General features: G+C 41.0%; 1 protein-coding gene across 3 annotated transcripts in view; it reads right to left on the bottom strand.

Annotated features, from left to right (window-relative positions):
• Positions 1-20,773, bottom strand: part of SEZ6L (seizure related 6 homolog like) — a 720,622-nt gene that overhangs the window by 105,004 nt on the left and 594,845 nt on the right. For all 3 annotated transcript variants that reach the window (XM_075320063.1, XM_075320062.1, XM_075320061.1), the window contains one exon: positions 9,814-9,968. In XM_075320063.1, coding sequence (XP_075176178.1) covers positions 9,814-9,968 — 155 coding nt within the window. The remainder of the gene's footprint in view (positions 1-9,813; positions 9,969-20,773) is intronic.

Raw genomic sequence — 20,773 nt, 5'->3', positions numbered from 1 at the left:
GGTGAACTTCACACGACTTCATTGTCATGCCGCGGCTCTGTCTGTGTGCCGCGTACTGATTAGCGGTCACCCGTGAAGGACTCACCGGTGACCGCTAATCCCCTGAGTGACTGAATTGCGCAGCCCTCTCTCATACTTACCGTTCCCCGATTTCCGGCACAGCTCTGCACGGCTGTTATAAAAACTCCGGCGGCTTTTACTATTTTGAAAAAGCCGGCCGCTCAATAATCAATCTCGTATTCCCTGCTTTACCCGCCCACAGGTGCCTGTGATTGGTTGCAGTCACACACGCCCACCACGGTGAGTGACAGCTGTGTCACTGCACCCAATCACAGCAGCCGGTGCGCGTGTCTATACTGTGCAGTAAAATAAATAAAAAAATAAATAATTAAAAAAAACGGCGTGCGGTCCCCCCCATTTTAATACCAGCCAGATAAAGCCATACGGCTGCAGGCTGGTATTCTCAGGATGGGGAGCCCCACGTTATGGGGAGCCCCCCAGCCTAACAATATCAGTCAGCAGCCGCCCAGAATTGACGCATACATTATATGCGACAGTTCTGGGACTGTACCCGGCTCTTCCCGATTTGCCCTGGTGTGTTGGCAATCGGGGTAATAAGGAGTTAATGGCAGCCCATAGCTGCCACTTATTCCTAGATTAATCATGTGAGGCATCTCCCCGAGATACCTGCCATGATTAATCTGTAAGTTACAGTTAAAAAACAGACACACACGAAAAATCCTTTATTAGAAATAAAAACACTAACAAATTCCCTCATTACCAATTTATTAACCCCAACAAAGCCCTCCATGCCCGGCGTAATCCACGGACCTCCAGCGTCGCTTCCAGCTCTGCTGCATGAAGGTGACAGGAGCAGCAGAATACACCGCCGCTCCTGTCAGCTCCACGCAGCAAATGAGGTGAGTAGGGCAATCAGCTGAGCTGTTAGTGAGGTTACCCGCGGCCACTGCTGGATCCAGCAGTGGCCGTGAGTTACGTGACTGACAGCAGCTGATCGCGCTACTCACCTCAATTGTTGCGTGGAGCTGACAGGAGCGGCGGTGTATTCTGCTGCTCCTGTTACCTTCATGCAGCAGAGCTGGATGCGACGCTGGAGGTCCGTGGATTGAGCCGGACATGGAGGGCTTTGTTGGGGTTAATAAATTGGTAATGAGGGAATTTGTTAGTGTTTTTTATTTCTAATAAAGGATTTTTCGGGTGTGTCTGTTTTTTAACTGTAACTTACAGATTAATCATGGAAGGTATCTCGGGGAGATGCCTCACATGATTAATCTAGGATTTAGTGGCAGCTATGGGCTGCCATTAACTCCTTATTACCCCGATTGCTAACGCACCAGGTCAAATCGGGAAGAGCCGGGTACAGTCCCAGAACTGTCGCATATAATGTATGCGGCAATTCTGGGCGTCTGCTGGCTGATATTGTTAGGCTGGGGGGCTCCCCATAACGTGGGGCTCCCCATCTTGAGAATACCAGCCTGCAGCCGTATGGCTTTATCTGGCTGGTATTAAAATAGGGGGGGACCGCACGCTATTTTTTATAATTATTTATTTATTTATTTCTCTACTCCATAGTGACACGCCCACCGGTGGCTGTGATTGGTTGCAGTCAGACAGCTGTCACTCAGCGTGTGGGCGTGTCTCACTGCAACCAATCATATTTGCCGGTGGGCGGGGAAAGCAGGGAATACCAGATTGATTAATGAGCGGCTGGCTTTTTAAAAAGAGGAAAAGCCGTCGGAGTTTAGAGAACAGCCGTGCAGCGCCGCGCCGGAGATCGGGGAACGGTAAGTAAGAGAGAGGGGGGGAACTGACCGATAGACAGCGAGACGGATAGATAAGACAGAGAGACCGACCGACAGACATAGAGAGAGACTGACCGACCGACGGACTGAGGGAGAGAACGAAACAGAAAAAGAAAAAAGACCGACATCACATGAAAAAAGCACAAAACGTACAGTGAGCAAACAGAGATGCGTCCATGTCACTCGGACGTGCGCACAGACCCATTGACTTTCATTGGGTCCGTGCTGCGTGTTGCGTGCTGAACACGGACATGCTTCCGTGCAAAACGGAGACACAAACGTAGCACGCACCCACCCACGGACCTTAATGAAAAACGCACATGTGTCCTCAAACATTAAATAACATTGGTGCACGTTTGGCCGGGTCTCTGGTATATACGGAAATGGACCAAACACGCACGTGTTTCACGGATGTGTGTTTCCGGCCTAAAGGGTATTTGGTTTCAATAAAAAAGGCTATGAAGTGTTTAAACAATTTTTGAAACAAGACATGGTTCTCAAGATCATCAAATAGGGGATCGGTAATAGGCTTGCTGAGGATGAAAATCTGTCCTCTGAATCTGATAATCATATTAGTGAAGAATTGCTAGTTAATGTTTATGGAACATTTATCAGAAATTTCTCCTTCATGAACACCTTAATCAAAAGTCCTCGTTTTATCCATATTTGTAAAATATACAACACATAACCATTATAGTCTATAGGGTTGTTGACACCCATGTGAAAAAAAAGGTAAATTCTAAATTAGAGTCATGAGTCAAGAGTCTCTGAGACCACACTTATAACATCTGTGACAAATCAGCATGTGGTAGCTTGTGTGTGTGGGGTGAGCTGTTTTCACTTCGGTGAGATGTATTGTTCGTTTGTTCAATAAACCAAGAGAAGTTAGCCATTGTTTCATGTCAGACTGGGCAGAGCCCTATAGTTTGTTAAATGTGGATTGCCTGATAAATGTAGATTGCTTCAGCCCTTTTGAGTACAAAATTCAGAGGAAAATTATATAGTTGGATTGAACTATAGACCAATGAGGGAACAGCCATCTCCCACCATTCCTGTAGGATACAATACCCTGAAATGAGAACTGAGGGGTGTAGAAAAGATCTTGACCCTGTCACCATATATTGCTTCTACAGACCGTCTGCCTAGAATCCACGGTTCCAGCTGGAGGATCACAGAATTGCTTCAAGATTTATATTCTACAGGACTTCAACCTAGGATCCATGGTTCCAGCTGGAGGATCCCTAGTCTGCCCTCTTAGCATGTTAGCATGCCCACAAAGGCATGCTAACAGGCTATAAATGCCCATCAGCAGTGACGCACATACCTATGTTACCGATTCATACGCCGGCTTTAGGGTCAGTGCGCATGATCAGAAGTCCCAGCACTTCCGGTCATACGCATTAGTCTTCTCTGAAGCCGAGATGTGTATGCCCTTGTGGGCGTGATAACATGCTAAGAGGACGGACACCAACGCCCTTGGGACTAGTCCCTGCGCTCATTAGCATTAGATAAAAGGTCTTTAGAAATACATTTTCTAAAGATCTCTTTATCTACGCTACTAGATACAAGGACTGTTAGGCAGGGATTAGTAATATGCAACTAGAACTGCTCTTGGTTCTGGATGCATATTGCACCTAACAGGTTCCCTTAACAAATAATTTATATTGGCACAAATAAATAAATAAATATATATGTACAATAGTATAGGATCACATTGTGACTGTAGGAATTATTAACCCCCTTATGACCAAGTGTGTGTCCTTGCCTTTGATGTAGGCTCGCACGCTGAGCCCACATCTTTCGATGCACATGGCAGGTGATAATAAAAATTTTGTTAATTGATACAAATAAACCATTAACGCTCCTATTTGTGAAAGCATTCTCACTTGGAAAAATTTGGTTACACTGACCTAGGGAAAAATGGCAGGTCATTTTTGTATTGAATGCCATGATTGGTTTCTATGGGGAACTATCCTAGTTTTATTGAATAAAACCCAATGACACAGATTAGTTAATGCTGCTGTAAGCTTTGATAGGGTAAGATTAAAGTACACAGGTTGATATTGCACCAAATTGATGTGGTGGGTGGTGCAGAATCCTAAACTTATTCAAATGTGGACACTTTCCTTAAACTATTTCCATTTCCTTACACCATTTTATGGTTGATATACTTTACACTAATATTTTGCACAAAAAAGGGGCCCCGATCATAATAAATCTTGGTTTCTTACTTCTCTTCACCATACCTATTTTCTATATAAAATACTTTTTAAAACTGTCAATGAAGGCGCATAATATCTAAAGCACATAATGATCCTCTGCTCACATCTGCATTTTGGCTTCAATTTATAACAGCATGTTGTTAGATGACAGATAATTGATTGTGCCTAATGGATCCCTTCGACTTACATTGTGGTTTATTAGGACATTTTGGCTGGGAAAACAGCTTTTTGATAATTTCATATTTTTCTTTTGAAAAATTGGCAAAAAACTGCAGATGTGAACTAAGCGTTTTATTTTTATACTTAGTGCCTGATTTCCCATGCATTTTGATTAGTAATTAGCCCCCATTGTTTATTGCAACCACAAACTGTGTTTTAAATATGTCGCTCCTCAGTAGGGTAAAACCCCCTATAATTCTACAGTGTTGTATATGAGAAGAGGATATATATATATATATATATATATATATATATATATATATATATATAGTACAGACCAAACGTTTGGACACACCTTCTCATTCAAAGAGTTTTCTTTATTTTCATGACTCTAAAAATTGTAGATTCACATTGAAGGCATCAACACTATGAATTAAAACATGTGGAACGAAATACTTAAAAAAGTGTGAGACAACTGAAAATATGTCTTATATTCTAGGTTCTTCAAAGTAGCCCCCTTTTGCTTTGATTACTGCTTTGCACACTCTTGGCATTCTCTTGATGAGCCTCAAGAGGTAGTCACCGGAAATGGTCTTCCAACAGTCTTGAAGGAGTTCCCAGAGATGCTTAGCACTTGTTGGCCCTTTTACCTTCACTCTGTGGTCCGGCTCACCCCAAACCATCTCGATTGGGTTCAGGTCTGGTGACTGTGGAGGCCAGGTCATCTGGCGTAGCACCCTATCACTCTCCTTCTTAGTCAAATAGCCCTTACACAGCCTGGAGGTGTGTTTGGGGTCATTGTCCTGTTGAAAAATAAATGATGGTCCAACTAAACGCAAATCGGATAGAATAGCATGCTGCTGCAAGATGCTGTGGTAGCCATGCTGGTTTAGTATGCCTTCAATTTTGAATAAATCCCCAACAGTGTCACCAGCAAAGCACCCCCACACCATAACACCTCCTCCTCCATGCTTCACGGTGGGAACCAGGCAGGTAGAGTCCATCCGTTTACCTTTTCTACAAAGACACGGTGGTTGGATCCAAAGATCTCAAATTTGGACGCATGAGACCAAAGCACAGATTTCCACTGGTCTAATGTCCATTCCTTGTGTTCTTTAGCCCACACAAGTCTCTTCTGCTTGTTGCCTGTCCTTAGCAGTGGTTTCCTAGAAGCTATTTTACCATGAAGGTCTGCTGCACAAAGTGCACATATTGTAGGATGGTGACTGACTAGATTGTAAATAGCCAATATGTATCCCAGAGGTGGTTGTCTCTGGGATGTAAACTTGGAATGTCTATGCTGATACCTGTAATTTCAGACATTTTGTTAAGACATTCACAAGGGCCAGATTTACGGATAATTGGAGAGGTGAGTGGGTCTGGCTATCCACATACCTTCACCCCTGGGTGTTTCATATCTCTGAATGAGACTGTGTTTGTTGGCACATATTAGTCTGTCAGAAGGAGCATTTGAGAGTAGTGCTGTGCAGGAGTCAGTGTGTGAAAAGGCTGCCAAATCTCCTGAAGATAAACCGGTCTTTAAACCATGTGTAAATACTGGCTGGGGTCAGTGAGTAGAAACTGATAATTCCACTGGGATAGTACTTGGGAGAACTGTATCCGAACCAATGTGGGCATACCCTGAGGGTAACGGACTTGAAATTCATGTTTGTTTGATATTTAACTGGAGTGCGGTTTAGGTCTGTCTAAATAAATTGGCTGGACTTTTAATGGAAGTGTGCTCTTGTGCTACCTTTAAAATGCAAGCAAAGTGAGTGACGAGTGACCCCCATCACAGTAAATGAGAGAAAGGTCACTAATGGTGATAGACTGCTGGCAATGGTCCAAGAAGCACGTGTGAGGATTACAGCGGTGGTTTGCTCTGGATCAATGGGTCCTTGAAGACCTAGGTGGTTTGCTGTGGATTGGTAGGTCCACAAAGTTCTGGAAGGAGCTGTACAGAGCTGTGGGAGCTGAGTGGCAGGGGATGACCACGGAATGTACCCTCTCTAGACTGGGGTGCTTAAAAGGGGGCTGATGCCCAAAAAGGGGTGGATACCAAAAAAAGGGTGGTTGCCAAAAAAGGGATGGATATTCAAAATGGGTGGATACCCAAAAAAGGCTGGATACCCAAAAGGGGGTTGAGCAGCCAAAAGGGGAAAGAGGTGGTGGCGCATATGGACTTCAGCTGGGGACATTGGTGTTTATCCTACATATGTCCCATCTGTTGCAAAGATGTCCTGTCCGATGAGACAGCACATCTGTGTTCCGTGGAGGTAGATGGAGAAGGTGTGACTGGACTTATAGACTCGGAAAGCTTGGTGTGGGCCACACTCGAAGTCTACCTGATTCACGGAAGGAAGATCTATGTCACCTGTATTACATGATGGTAAATATTACTCTGTGTCCAGTGTGGTCATTGAGATGGCCAAAGATATTGGGGTCTATGATGTTGGTGTAGTCCCAGACTTACTGCATCCAATTTTAATAGGTTGTGCCTCTAAATAATGTTTGGACTTGTGGGAGATGGAGGAAGTGTCCGGTTGCTTATGTAAAATCTGGAATGATCGTAAGGAAGCCCTAACACGAGATGGGAGGGGAGGATGAAGGGATTCCTTGTGGTATGATGGTATGTAATGAGGCAGAGTTAGTTCCTCCTAAGGTTGACAGTCCTAAGTTAGGGGTGACCAAAGAAAATGGTAGATGTGCCAAACTTAGCGCGACACAACAATTAAAAAAAATAAACAGTAGTGTGACTGTTAAAAATGGGATAGCTCTACAAAAATGGGTCTGCCAACTGGATAAATGGTGACTTGTACTCCCAGGGTACCAGCGTGAGTGACGATGACTCCAAGGTAGACTATGACTGTAGTAAAGTAGAAGGAGAGTACAGTATTGGCTTTATACTTTTTTGCGTCCTCTCCAACCCAGGAGATGTGGTAATATCAGACCATGTCCCTGTACGGTCAGACACGGCCATTACACAGTACATAGCAGGGACACATATATAAGATTATCTCAGCACAGGAACATTTTTTTAAACACATCCAATTGTGGAAGCGTTTATTATTTCATGATCTATTGATTAAAATGAACTTTACAATTAACTTTGTTTGTGGGAAAACTTCTTTAACTTTGCTTTTTAATGCTGCAGAAAAAGATATGCTGGCACATATCAGCCAACATGTAAGCCAATAAGATGCTCTATTGGCATGCAGTGGGTTAATGTAGACTTATGGATTCAAACTAAGCATAGCCCAAGTTTCTCAGGTTAGTCCTTTTCCCCTTGTTTACTGGCAGTCTCATAGCATTACTTTCCGGAATGTCCTTCTCTTTGAAGAGTACGACCCAAACATGACATACTGTCTGAATGATGCAACGTACATCTGGTTTATTGTACTCAATAAATCGGACACTGCCAGAACAGCACATCATCAATTTTGCTATTTAGGTCATGCTTAGCCAACCAGAACAAAATGATTTCATTCAGGCTCTTGAAATCATAAAGATCGGAGTCATGATGAATTCATTTGAATCGGCTTCTCCTGGGCTCAGCAGGTTAAGCATCTACATAACTTCTGTAAGATTGTTTCAGAACTTGACAGACCCTATGAGGAAAGTAGGTGAAGTAAAGATTACACTATCTGACACCATTTACATCGTGGGCTGAGAACAAATGGCTGAATATTCTTTAAATAATTCTACAAACAATAGAAACCTGAGATCAGCTGAATAAAATAGATATTTCCTTCCGGCAGATATAATTTAGGACACTACACTTTCTTACTAAATTACATATTGCGAGAATTTGCTCCGTCCTATTTTTCCTGAGAGAATATCTCTCCTCTTTTCACGCACCTGTAAATAGTTTTTTCTCCTTTCCATTAATGTACGTATGTTTGAAAGAATATATTCTTACAATGGCAATAATACGAGTCACTGTGGTTTCCTTTTACTTCCAAAAATCAGAAACTAAGCCAATCAGTGACTTGTCCCATGTAATATTCCCCTGGCAAACAGAAGCCATGCACAGCCAGGTATCTTCTCTACAGCAACCACGGCAGTGGAATCGTAGAGTTACATGGTGGACTCTCAAATCACATGTCCACATGTCCTTGTAATACAGGTATCACAAAAGTCCTCCAAAACCATTGGCATGGTGCTACCCTCTGTTCTGTCTCATAGTGGATGATCCTGAAAGGGATCCCCCCTTCATTACATGCAAGTCTCCATAGTAGGGCATATGGACGTGAGTTGTTTTTATGAAACTTTGACATACAAATACTATGACACTATGCCCTCTGTGGAAGAAACGGATAGCAGCGGTAGGAGAGCTTCATGTCACATTGTCACTCGCTAGTTCCAATTGGCTTTTTCTGGAGCCCACATGATTGCTAATTATTATCAATATTTGACCATAGCCAATTAAAGCTAAAGTAGAGACACAATAAGGGTATGTACACATGAGGTCTTTCACAGGAAGACCTTTCAGAAAATCACGGGGGGTGATTTCCTTGGAGGAATTCTTGTGTGTCTTATCGCAAGTTTACCTGGGTGTTTTGCCGCTGGTATCTATTTTTTTAATTGGTACTGTACGTATAAAATAGTGAAGAAGTTCCAAGTGGACAATGCCTGAAGAATGGTCAAGACAAAGAAAACCTGACGGCAGTGCTGTCAGTTTTTTTTGTCTAGATTAGGGAGTCATGCCCTTTGACTGTGCACCCCTCCCCCATTAGCCACAGTTGATATTATTCTCTATAGCAGATTCCTACTGGCCATACACATGGAGGTTTTTAACCTAGAGAGTGGCATTAGAGTAGGTACCCAGTATATGAGATATGCCTTGATGTGGCTACTGGGCAGATATAGAAATGGCCATTTTTGTATGCTAAATATCTCAATTTTTCTTAGATTTCCTTGGGCAGTAATGCATGTCTATATTCTTACATTCATAGCTTGCATGCTTTAACATTTCAGAGTGCAACTGTCTTTTTTTGAACAATGGTCGTCACTCCTTTTAACCGCTTCACGTCTCTGAATACCTGTTAAAAGAAGTCTTTCTGACATTGCAGTAGATATATGTTAATTCCATTTTTATGTTTATTGACTGCATTTTAAAGGCGGGTTACCAAGAGGCCCATCCTCAAAAAGACGTAGTGCGCGCATTTCCTTATATATAGTTATTTTTTAGTTGCACTGTCAATACTTCAGGGGAGATGATACTGAGCATTAATGTCTGCAGTGAGACACCTTCATGGTTACATATGGTAGCACAGTGCGGTCGGCAAAACCATATTAAAATCATAAACTATAGGCACGTGCGTGGTTATTTTAGCATATTAAAGATGGATAAAAATCATGTAAAACTCCTAGGAAATGGGAATGGAAATATATCAAAGGGGTTTTCATTTTGTCTCTGCGGAGTAACTTGTAATACAGCAATGTTTATATGCTTGCCACACATTGGAGAACTTTTGGGTGGCTATCAACTGATTATTAAGTAATCTCTTTTTTTAGGCAAAATAAAAATGTTCCAAGAGAGAAAATCAGCATGTTGATGAGATAAATAACACTTCTTACATACAGCCGATACATAAAGTTTCATTTACCTTCAAAGCGAATATTGAACCCAGGGGCTGTTTTGGACTCATCTGTAGAGAATTCAATCCTAATGCAAGACCCTTCACTAATCAGACCTTCAAACGGCACAGTTTCTGTTTTCGCAGAATCAAAGAGAATCTTCCCGTTGCTGTACACTGCCAATCTAAAGGATTTAAAATGAAAACATTAGCCTTTTGGGTCTTTTAGTGAATATTTGAGCCAATCATTGGTTTAACTCATCGTTACTATTCTAAATATCTTTATGCACATGGGGATGTGTATAATATGAATAAAAGAAATGTATTGAAGTATTATATAAAGGCTTATTTCTTCTACATGACACATTTAGCACTTTGAAATCAAAGACTGCTTGGACACGTACTGGAGTAACACATGGGGAGCTTCAAAGCAATTACATTGGTTTTATTAACAAAATCACCAAAAAAAATGGAAAATTGTAAAATTGTGCTATAAAAGTAGTGCAGATTTAAAAAGCAATAAAAAAAATACAATCACAGGGGAAGGTTTGTACAGTATAAAGAAATGTTTATTATGATGAGAGGAAAGATAAAATATATTAGAAATGCTTTAAAGCAGGGCTGGGCAAGGTGTGGCCCGCTGGTCACATCCGGCACGCTGGCTGTTCCAGTCCGGCCAGTGGATTGAAACAGCTGAAGGGCTAAAAGAGTGGACCATGGTCAGCACCATGTCCTGCCCCGCTGCCTGTTGCCTCCTCTCGCTTTCTGATGTCACCACTATCTGCACCCACAGCGGTGAAAATATTGCTGGAGGAGGGTCGCTGGCTCCATCTTTCACCAATCAGCATGAGGAACAGCAAATGCTATGACATCACATCATAGCATGTGCTGTGCGGAGTGTCAGTGCACCAGAATCTGGATCATAGCACCAGTGGAACGGGAGTGAGGGGATGTAGGGGCTCATACTATGTATATGAGGTTATGTGGGGTTCATAATGTATATGGAAGCTATGTGGAGCTCATAATGTATACAGTAGGCTATGTGGTGGCTCATAATGTTTATAGAGGGCTATGTTGGTCTCATACTGTATATAGAAAGCTATATGTGGCTCATAATGTATTTAAGAGGTTATATGGCTGTGTGGAGGCTCATACTGCATTTAAGAGACTGTGAGGGCTCATACTGTATATCGGGGGCTGTGTGGAGGCTCATACTGCATTTAAGAGACTGTGTGGGCTCATATTGTATATCGGGGGCTGTGTGGAGGCTCATACTGCATTTAAGAGACAATGAGGGCTCATACTGTATATCGGGGGCTGTGTGGAGGCTCATACTACATTTAAGAGACTGTGAGGGCTCATACTGTATATCGGGGGCTGTGTGGATGCTCATACTGCATTTATGAGACTGTGTGGGCTCATACTGTATATCGGGGGCTGTGTGGAGGCTCATATTGCATTTAAAAAACTGTGGGGCTTTTACTCTCTATAGAGGGCTATGTGGGGGCTCAAAGTTTATATAGAGAGGCTAAGTGGGGCACACACTGTATATAGAAAGGCTGTGTAGGGGCTTATACTGTAGAAATAGAGTCTGTGTGGGCTCACACTGTATATTGAGGGGCTATGTGGGGGCTCACATTGTATATAGAGAGGCTATGTGGAGGCTCATCCTGTATATAGGGGCTATGTGGGGGATCATACTGTATATAGGAGCTATGTTTGGTCTCATGTAAGGTACTAATAGCAAGATAAGGCACAGCCACAATGTAGGAGATGTTGAGATGCACTTGTAGGTTTCCACACCATATGTCCAGAGAATTAGAAACAAGGCACTCTCAAATGGTGATACAAACGAAGAATTAATTCTTCGTTTGTATCACCATTTGAGAGTGCCTTGTTTCTAATTCTCTGGTCTCATGTAAGGGGCTGTTTTGGAGCTCAAACGGTATATAGGGAGCTGTGTGAGGGGCTCATCCTGCATGTATAGAGCTATATTAGGGCTCATACTGTATATAGGGGATACTGTGTGTGGACTCATATAGCATACAGGAGGATGTCAGAATACTTAATTCTGCTCAATATAAAGTGATATAATTAATAATGATATAACATATTTATAATTAATATGAGATTAATTTTGAGGATAATTAATTTCAGCCTATTGGTTCTGCCCTCCACTCTAGTCACTAATGTGGCCCCTCACGAAAATGAATTGCCCACTCCTGCTGTAAAGTAGATTTCAGCATCCAAGGTATGAAGAGATGAATACCATGGGCTCTGAAATGGCAACAAGACTGGAAAAAGTTGTTGACGGATTTCTGGTAAAGGATTGGTAGGAGGTCTTATACCACTGCGAACTACCAGGGCCTGAACCTTCTTAAATCTCTATTATAGCCACATTTTGAATAGCTGACATGTGGTACTCTCCACTACAGTTTATGGGTTTAGAAAGGCTAAAGAGTCAGAAACACACATGCCAAGACAATTCCAGCTCTTTTGGTCTAAACAAGATCACTGACAAATCAGGGGACACATCTGATAGCAGCAGTATGCAGAGGCAGAGACCCTGATTACTTACAACGCTGATTGATGTACTTTTTATAAAAACACTTTTATCAACAAGACATCATCACTAGAGGACTAGTACCTCTGTTGCCATGTAGTCCACTTTTTCCATAAGCTGTGTATAACCATGCCTGAACTGATTAGGAGCTTTCTGCCTATAACTGATACATGGCTGGAATCAGGGTCTCTACTGCTTCATCATGCGCCTCTCATATGGGTTAGAAAACACTTGATGGCACAATCCCTTTAACTATAATTCTTAGGAATTGTGTTTTTAATTTTTAAAAATTTACATTTATGAAATAGTTTGTTAATATAAATGATTTGTACTTCGTGTTCACCATAATGATATTTAAATGATAGTAATTATTTATTTAAATTGTTAATTAATTATTTCATTAATAATATTTACAATTATATGTTAATTATGAATTAATATTTAAACAATCATTATATACAGAATGTATTCAGAGTAAAGTATTACGCAGAATACGCCGGTATTGCCTTAGACCGGGAGCCCATAGCTTGCCTCTCAGACCTGCACTTGTCTGCTGATGCTCAGTAATGACTATTGATTTTTAACAAATTGCGCTATGTAAACAGACTAACTTAATTAGATGCCTACAATGGCAGAACCAGAGAGCAGAGCTGCACACCGGAGCCAGATGAAAGGAAAATGGTAATCTTTCCAGTAGAATGTAGGACAGTTACTCGCTATGTATACAATGTTATAAAGCTATATATATATACAGAGAGTTTCATCTTTTTACTTAATACATTTTTTATTGAATTTCAGAGATATATTTAAGAAATCTTCACTTGTTACACTTTTATATTTGAAGCTAAAAACATCAATTTCTGAATTCCCAGTGTTTAAAGCTTTTTCACAGCAAACTACTACATTGTAGTTGAGAGATAATAAAAAGACGATTATAACATTTATTATTTAGATAAAATATGCCCATGAGATCTGATATGTTGATATTTTGAGAAGATGCTGAGGTGCTATGTATATAGTTTAGGCAATTGGCCTTTTGGATCTTGAATTTAGCCTGCAAGTTAATCGAGTGGGTCAGTGGGGGGTCCTAGATTAAATTCCAGCTAAGGGCAGCATTTGCATGGGGTTTCTCTATTCTCCAGGTATACATTGGTCTCCTATGTAAACCATTTTCCTCCCATAATCCAAAAACCTATAGATAAGTTAATTTTCTTCTTTCATACCTCCCAACTTTGCAAGAACAGAAAGAGGGATAAAGTATGCGGCGTGCGCCGTGGCACATTTTGACTACGCCCCCTAGCTACACTCCAACCAACACCCATTTAGCAGTGAGAAATGTTCAATCATTCAAAGTCATATCAGCTAGAACTTTCTCATATTTATACAAGCTTCACTATATGACTTGCTGCTTATTTGTGTCTATAGGGCCGTGTTCACACATTGTATAAATCCTGTGTTTCTTGTTTTCTGCAGGTGTCTGCACCAAATTTCATTTTTTTCTCATTTCTTTATAGTAGTTTTATAAGAACAAAAGAATCTGACTTTTCCTTCACCTACAGATGCAGTATATATTTATCTATATCTATGTAGCTGAATAATTTGCTTCTGGCTTCTGTGCTTGCGACACAAGTCAAGATTACCAAATCTTCCTATGTTTCACAGTACAGGCAGTGGCTCTATGGTAGAGCTGCTACCTATGGACACAGCACTCATGAGCTCTAGCCCTATACTAGGAAATCAGAGCAGATGAAAATTTAATTTATGCACTGCTCTTCTTGAGTTAATTTATTCACTGCACTGAGGGGAGGAGCCGGGATGAAAGCAGTAAACAGCAGGACTGTGGGAGGGAGCCCTCAAATCGGGACAGTCCCGCTGAATCCGGGATGGTTGGGAGGTATGTTCTTTACGAAAATGGCCTTATTGTGTGTGTGTAAGGGAAATGTACTGAGCTGCAGAATGTGTTGGTAATATACATCATAAGTAATAAAAGCTAAGTAAAATTTATAATCAATTCTATCTTGTAGTTCTAGTACTTTCCGGACTGTTTTGTTTGTCTCCTATGTCATTCCCAATGTCCCTGTTGGTGAACCCTTTTTTTTGCTTCTTTGCATATTAGTGATGTTTAACCAACACACTGTTGTGGGGGTAGGAAAAATAATCCTTGACGCTATCAATGTACTTACACATCACTCTTGGCCAGGTCAACGTGTATGTAGAGACATATGGTTTTCTATTACAGTTGTATTTGTGCCAGCTCTCCGAGGAGAGTTGGGTAGAGTCATTCAGAAATTAATGGGCACTCTGCTCTGCTAGATGCTTCTGTCTCAGCACCCAAAAACTCCCCATTCACAACCTCTGACATTTGACTGTAACTATAGAATTACACTTTCACTTATTGTTCATTTATTGGCTTTACATTTTGTCTGTTAAAAATGTTGCCCAAAAGTTGCTGAAGCACTATGAAAGATTGGCTTCTATTCTTGGATAGTATAGCTAGATAGTTTTCTGACACTTGGTTTATGTTATCAATAGTGAAGGGTGAGCACTAAAATGCTCGCCCATTACTCGAGTCAAGCAATTTATAATGCTTGAGTTCTCGTCTTGAGTAATGAGCATTTTTTCCAGCAGCCCCTCCCAGAAGGTCTGGGAAGCAGGGAAATCAATGAAATTAATGGAAAAAAAATGCTCAAATAGAATACAAGAGAGAGACTGTGCTGCTGGAAGACAATTCTCCTCCACTGTGTATCTCTCAGACTGTGACCAGCCACAAGATTATCATACCTCAGAAATACTCTGTGCTATGGGTGTAACCTGCACTTTCCATCTTGTGACCTGCTACAATATCTCAACACTCATTTCCTGAAATACTCTGTGCTGCTGGAAGACAATTCTCCTTGCACTGTGTAACTCTCAGTCTGTGACCAGCCACAAGATTATCATAGCCCTGAAACACTCTGTGCTGCTGGTGGAATCTGCAGTTTCCAGTCTGTGATCTACCACAATATGACAATATTTTTATCCTGAAATCCTTGGTGGTGCTAAGGGGCCCTGCATCATTCACAATGTAACGCTCCATCATGACCTACCATAACTTCAGATTACTGCTTTCCTGAAATACTATGCACCTCTAACCTCCTATTAGACTGTGATGTTCCTCTGCTGAATTACTCTGTGCTGCTGGGAGACCCTTCTTCTTCCACTATGAAACTCTCAGTCTGTGACCTACCCTAAGGTTAGTATACTCTTTTCTTAAAATGGAAAACCCCACTTTACTCTCCTCTCTGAATTGTATAGACCCAGCATAATTCCACGATATAAGAACGAGATTGCATTTTATAGACCCAGGCTAATACCACCATATAATCACATTGCCTTGCATTTTATAGACCTATCATAATATTGTCATATTGTAACATTACTTTACATTGTATCGACCCAGCATTATACTGCTATATAGTAACCACATTACATTGCATTCAATAGACAGAGCATAATACCAACATATAGTAACCACATTGCCTTTTATTGACCCAGTATAACACCGCCATATAGTAACGAGATTGCAGTGTATAGACCCAGCCTAATACCACCATACAGTAATGAGATTACATTGTATAGACCCAACATAATACCGCCATATAGTGACCAGATTACATTGCATTTTATAGACTCATCAATATACCACCAAATAATAACAACGTTACATGGCACTGAATAGATTCAGCATAATACCACCATATAGTAACCACATTGCATTATATAAACCCAGCATAATACTGCCATATAGTAATGAGATTGCATAATATAGACCCAGCATAATACTGCCATATAGTAAGAACATTACATTGTATAGACCCAGCAAAATACTACCATATAGTAACCTCATTCCATTCCATTGTATAGACCCAGCATAATATCGTCATATTGTAACCACATTCCACATTGCATTGCATAGACCCAGAATTATATCGCCATATAGCAATGAGATTACATTGTATAGACAAAGTATAATACCGCCATAGAATAACAAGATGGCATTGTATAGACCCAGCATAATACCAAAATGCAGCAACCACATTACATTTCATTGTATAGACTCAACATAATAGCACCATCTGCCTCTGCTCTGCTACATCTGACCATCTGACTCAGATGTAGCAGACCTGAGATGGTCAGATGTAGCAGAGCAGAGACGGAGAAAGACACTATATCTGTCTCTTCTCTGCTACATCTGATAATTTCACTCCGATATAGCAGAGCTAAGACGGTAAGATGTAGAAAAGCAGAGACGGTCAGATGTAGCAGAGCACAGATGGTCAGAGACGCTACATCTGTCTCTGCTCTGCTACATCTGACCGTCTCACTCACATGTGGAAGTGGTGAGATGGTCATATGTAGCAGAGCAGAGACGGAGAAAGACACTATATCTGTCTCTTCTCTGCTACATCTGATCATTCCACTCCTATATAGCAGAGCTAAGATGGTAAGATGAAGTAAAGCAGAGACGGACAGGTGTAGCAGAGCATAGATGGTCAGATGTGTGAGAATGCATAGAGAAAGCAGCTTTAAGAGTCCAGCTGAGTGAGGAGTCCCTGGACATAGCTGGGAAATCCCTGGCTTCAGTGCGCAGTTCCAATCATTGCAATAAGCTGCTTCTCTGTAACCCGAGCGCTCGAGCACCACACAATGCTACCCGTTACTCGATCAAGCACCCCAATGCTGATCCAGTAACAAGCAGTGCTGAGCAATCCTCACTACTGTAGTTAATTTTCTGGGTATGTAATTTGCTGTTAATTTTTCTATTACTCCAGGGGAAATGTTGTATGTATTTGGTGGCAGTAATATATTGACATCTGATTATTAAAATGTAATTAATCACAGATACTCATTCTGCATGTATCTAATTTTTCTGTAAAAATGTATTTTTCTAATCTGACTTATGGGTAGAACATATTTTTCCATTCTCCTGTCTCAGCTAAACCCCAGAAGGCTGAAGCTGCTAAAATTAAGTATATCTAATATTTAAATCTACAACTCTGTTTGACTTTTACCGTTCTTCCTGGAATTATCCTTCCCATTTAGAAAATTATATGTTTGGATTAACTCCTCAACAGCTGGAAGGATTAGAAACTGGTCGTACATAGAGAACATAGATGTACAGTTTATATATACTATATATATTTTATAGCTTACAAAGCTACAAATACAGATCTTCGTATCGTAAAATTCTTTATCAGGATTTAAATGGGAACTGAAGTTTTACGAAAGCTCACAGAAATATATAGTGCAAGTAAATATGAAGAATAAAAGACAGGAAAGCCAGCACAAAATGTGCACTGCACTAAAAATTCCAATCTGTGCTTTTTGTTAAAATTTTCGATTTTTGGCAAAAAATTGCAATTTCTTGAGCTACCCTGCCACGTCACGGCAAATCTCTTTGGGGCAGTCCTACTCTAAAATATTCTTATTCAAAAGGTGCCATATGGCCTCACATATGAAAAGTTAGAACTGTTTATAGCAGCACTTACTTGGTGCTTTTCAATCCCGTACCCCTGATTGAATCATGGCGGGACAGGCCCAAGGAAATGCTGCTTGAAGTAAATAGCCTGTGGACAGGGCTTGATGACTGAATGTGAACAGCCACCAACTGCCAAAATCAAAAACAGATGGAAAATAAACCCTATTAGGGTGCACGGCAAGGTGGATGTCAGCCACCGACCAATTCAATCAAGAATAAAAAACAGGAAAGCCTGCACAAAATGTTACAGGTATATATGTTGCTTCAATATGGTTTTGCTTTTAATAAACTTAAGAGGCCGTATGGCACAATGTAAATATTAATTATAAAGTTGGACCCCCCTATTGAGATTTGCCGTGACGTGGCAGGGGTGGCTCAAAAAATGTATCAATTATTTGCTAAAAATCTCATTTTGCATTATAGTACAGTTGGAATAATATGTGAATTTTCACTTTTAATTGTTTGCTTGCCACTCTCTAGCAGTGCTGGCTCCCCCCTTTTTTTCTATTGTTTACTGGTCCGGTGGCTGACGCCCACTATGCCGTGCATGCCTGGTTTGGTTTGTATATTCCTTCTGCTTCTACCAAAATTTTATATTGGTGGCTGTTCACATTCAACCACATCTCTCTTGACCACAGGCTTTGTTAATTAAGCACCTTATACTTGGACCTGTTTTGCCTTCATTCATGGACTCTGGTCAGACACTGTGAGGGCCAGTTCTGACATTGTCCTGGTGTGTGTGGCGTTCACTGCACATGCTGGGACCTGGATTGCCTTCATTCGTAGTTACCTTTTCTTTGAAAACATGGAAGCGGTTTCTGAAATGTTACAGGTAAATGTGTTGCTGCAATATGGTTCTGCTTTTAATGAACTTAGGAGGCTGCATGGCACAATGTAAATATTAAATATAGAGTAGGACCCCCCTATTAAGATTTGCCGTGACGTGGCAGGGGTGGCTCAAAAATTGATCAATTATTTGTTAAAAATCTCATTTTGCATTATAGTACAGAATATTATGTGAATTTTTACTTTTAATTGTTTGCATGCCATTCTCTAGCAGTGCTGGCTCCCCCCCCCTTTTCACAAGTAAATATACATTTAGAAACCTTATAATAGAAATTAGCTTTTTTCTCCACTCATGAGCCACTTCTACCTCTCCCATCTGCCTGATAAATTTAAATTCCTCTCTCACAAAAAACAACTAACTTCATCTTGTTCAAGGGGTCACAGAACAATTGTAGCAAATACAGAAACTCAAAGAAAATCATCAGCTCACTAGTAATTTAGGCAATTTAAGTGCAGCGGTGATTGTGACGCCCAGACAAGCTCCAGTCTGGTTTCTAGGTAAATACACTGAGGAAAATTTTAGTATAGTGATCCAACATCTGCAGAGAGATCAAAAGACAACTAAAACTTTACATTTATTTTACTTTCTTAAAAAAAAAATAAAAATGATAATTACAGCAAAGTCGTCAAGGACTCTTAATCATGATCATGATATCTGTGCCGATGCTGGAATGGACTCCCAAGATTTTCATCAACAGAAATATTGTGCGGAGCTTTCAAACAAGTCTTTAACCTCATCCTAGAGTTGGATTCACATCTACACAGAAAACTACTGGTGTATGATTTCCTCCACGATTCTGTTTCTACCTGATTGCTAAGAATGGAAAGAGGGGTATGCATCCTTCTCTGAGTGCTACATGGGAGACATTATGGCACATATGGGAGACATTTTGCTGGTGCAATAAGATAGTTATGAATTGCAATCTTCCATTCTTTTTAACGCCTCTCTGGTCCTCTTCTGGGTCACATGATGGCTGGCTTACACTAGGGTCTATGTGTGAGCTGGAATTAGCTTTTAGGCTGGATTCTCACTATAGTATGGCATCTGATGCGAGTGCATATGCTAATGACCCTTGGCTCCCACTGTGCTGCCAGCATGAGCTGAGTGTAATGCAACTGTGATCTGATCCTGCGATCAGATCACAGCTGCGGAGGAGAGGGAGGGATTAACCTCCCCATCTCCTCCATTGTTAGCTGATGCGATTATCGCACTGCACTTGGATGTCATCTGAGTAGAGTGCGATGCTTCACTCGCACCCAAAGACTTGTATGGGTGAGAGTGACATGTCTCTCACTGAAAATCGCAGCATGCTGATACTTTTTACTTATCCTGAATCTGGATGAGAAAAAAGCTGACCATCTGCTCTCCCTCATTGAATAACACTGGTCCGAGTGCAATGCGAGATTTTATTGCATTGCACTCGTCCGACTCATAAGTCTACTGTGTGTCATTATGAGGCTCCATAGGCTTACATTGTAAAAGTCACTTCTGGTTCACACACAGAGCCCAGTGTGAGCCCTCAAGATGGAATAGCCATCACGTGACCCAAACGAGGACCTGAAAGTCTTTGGAAACAGGGGAAGACTGCAATCAGTGAGCATGTTTTTCTTACACTATGCTATATAAACATTTATACAGATTACACTGGTTTAGCCGATAAACATTATCATTGGAGTGCTTCTTTGGCTAGTCTGAAATTAATGTTGTTATTAATAGCCACCATCAAGTAGCAACAATCATGATAAAAAAAATCTCTGATCCTGGCGGTTTATGCCTTGGGATGCCACCATCCACACTAATGGTGCACCACAAAAAAAGGGGTGAACTGTCCTGTCTTCAGCTGCTAAAAAAGCATCTGTTTATTCATTTTTGGGCAGCAATAATACATTGCAATACTTAATAAATAGGAAAACTAGAAGTCTGATGGTGGAAAATAACACAGGGTTAAATAATTTTACTGTATTGGACTAGTTGTTGAGTGGGGGTTGGTAGTCCCATAGCTGGTAGATGCATCATGGACCATGACAGGCGGATGTGTGAATGCAAACTTAGATTGCATGTT

Source organism: Anomaloglossus baeobatrachus, chromosome 1 (assembly GCF_048569485.1).
Source record: "Anomaloglossus baeobatrachus isolate aAnoBae1 chromosome 1, aAnoBae1.hap1, whole genome shotgun sequence".
In the NCBI taxonomy this organism is placed as follows: domain Eukaryota; kingdom Metazoa; phylum Chordata; class Amphibia; order Anura; family Aromobatidae; genus Anomaloglossus; species Anomaloglossus baeobatrachus.
This window is presented reverse-complemented; position numbering and strand designations above follow the sequence as displayed.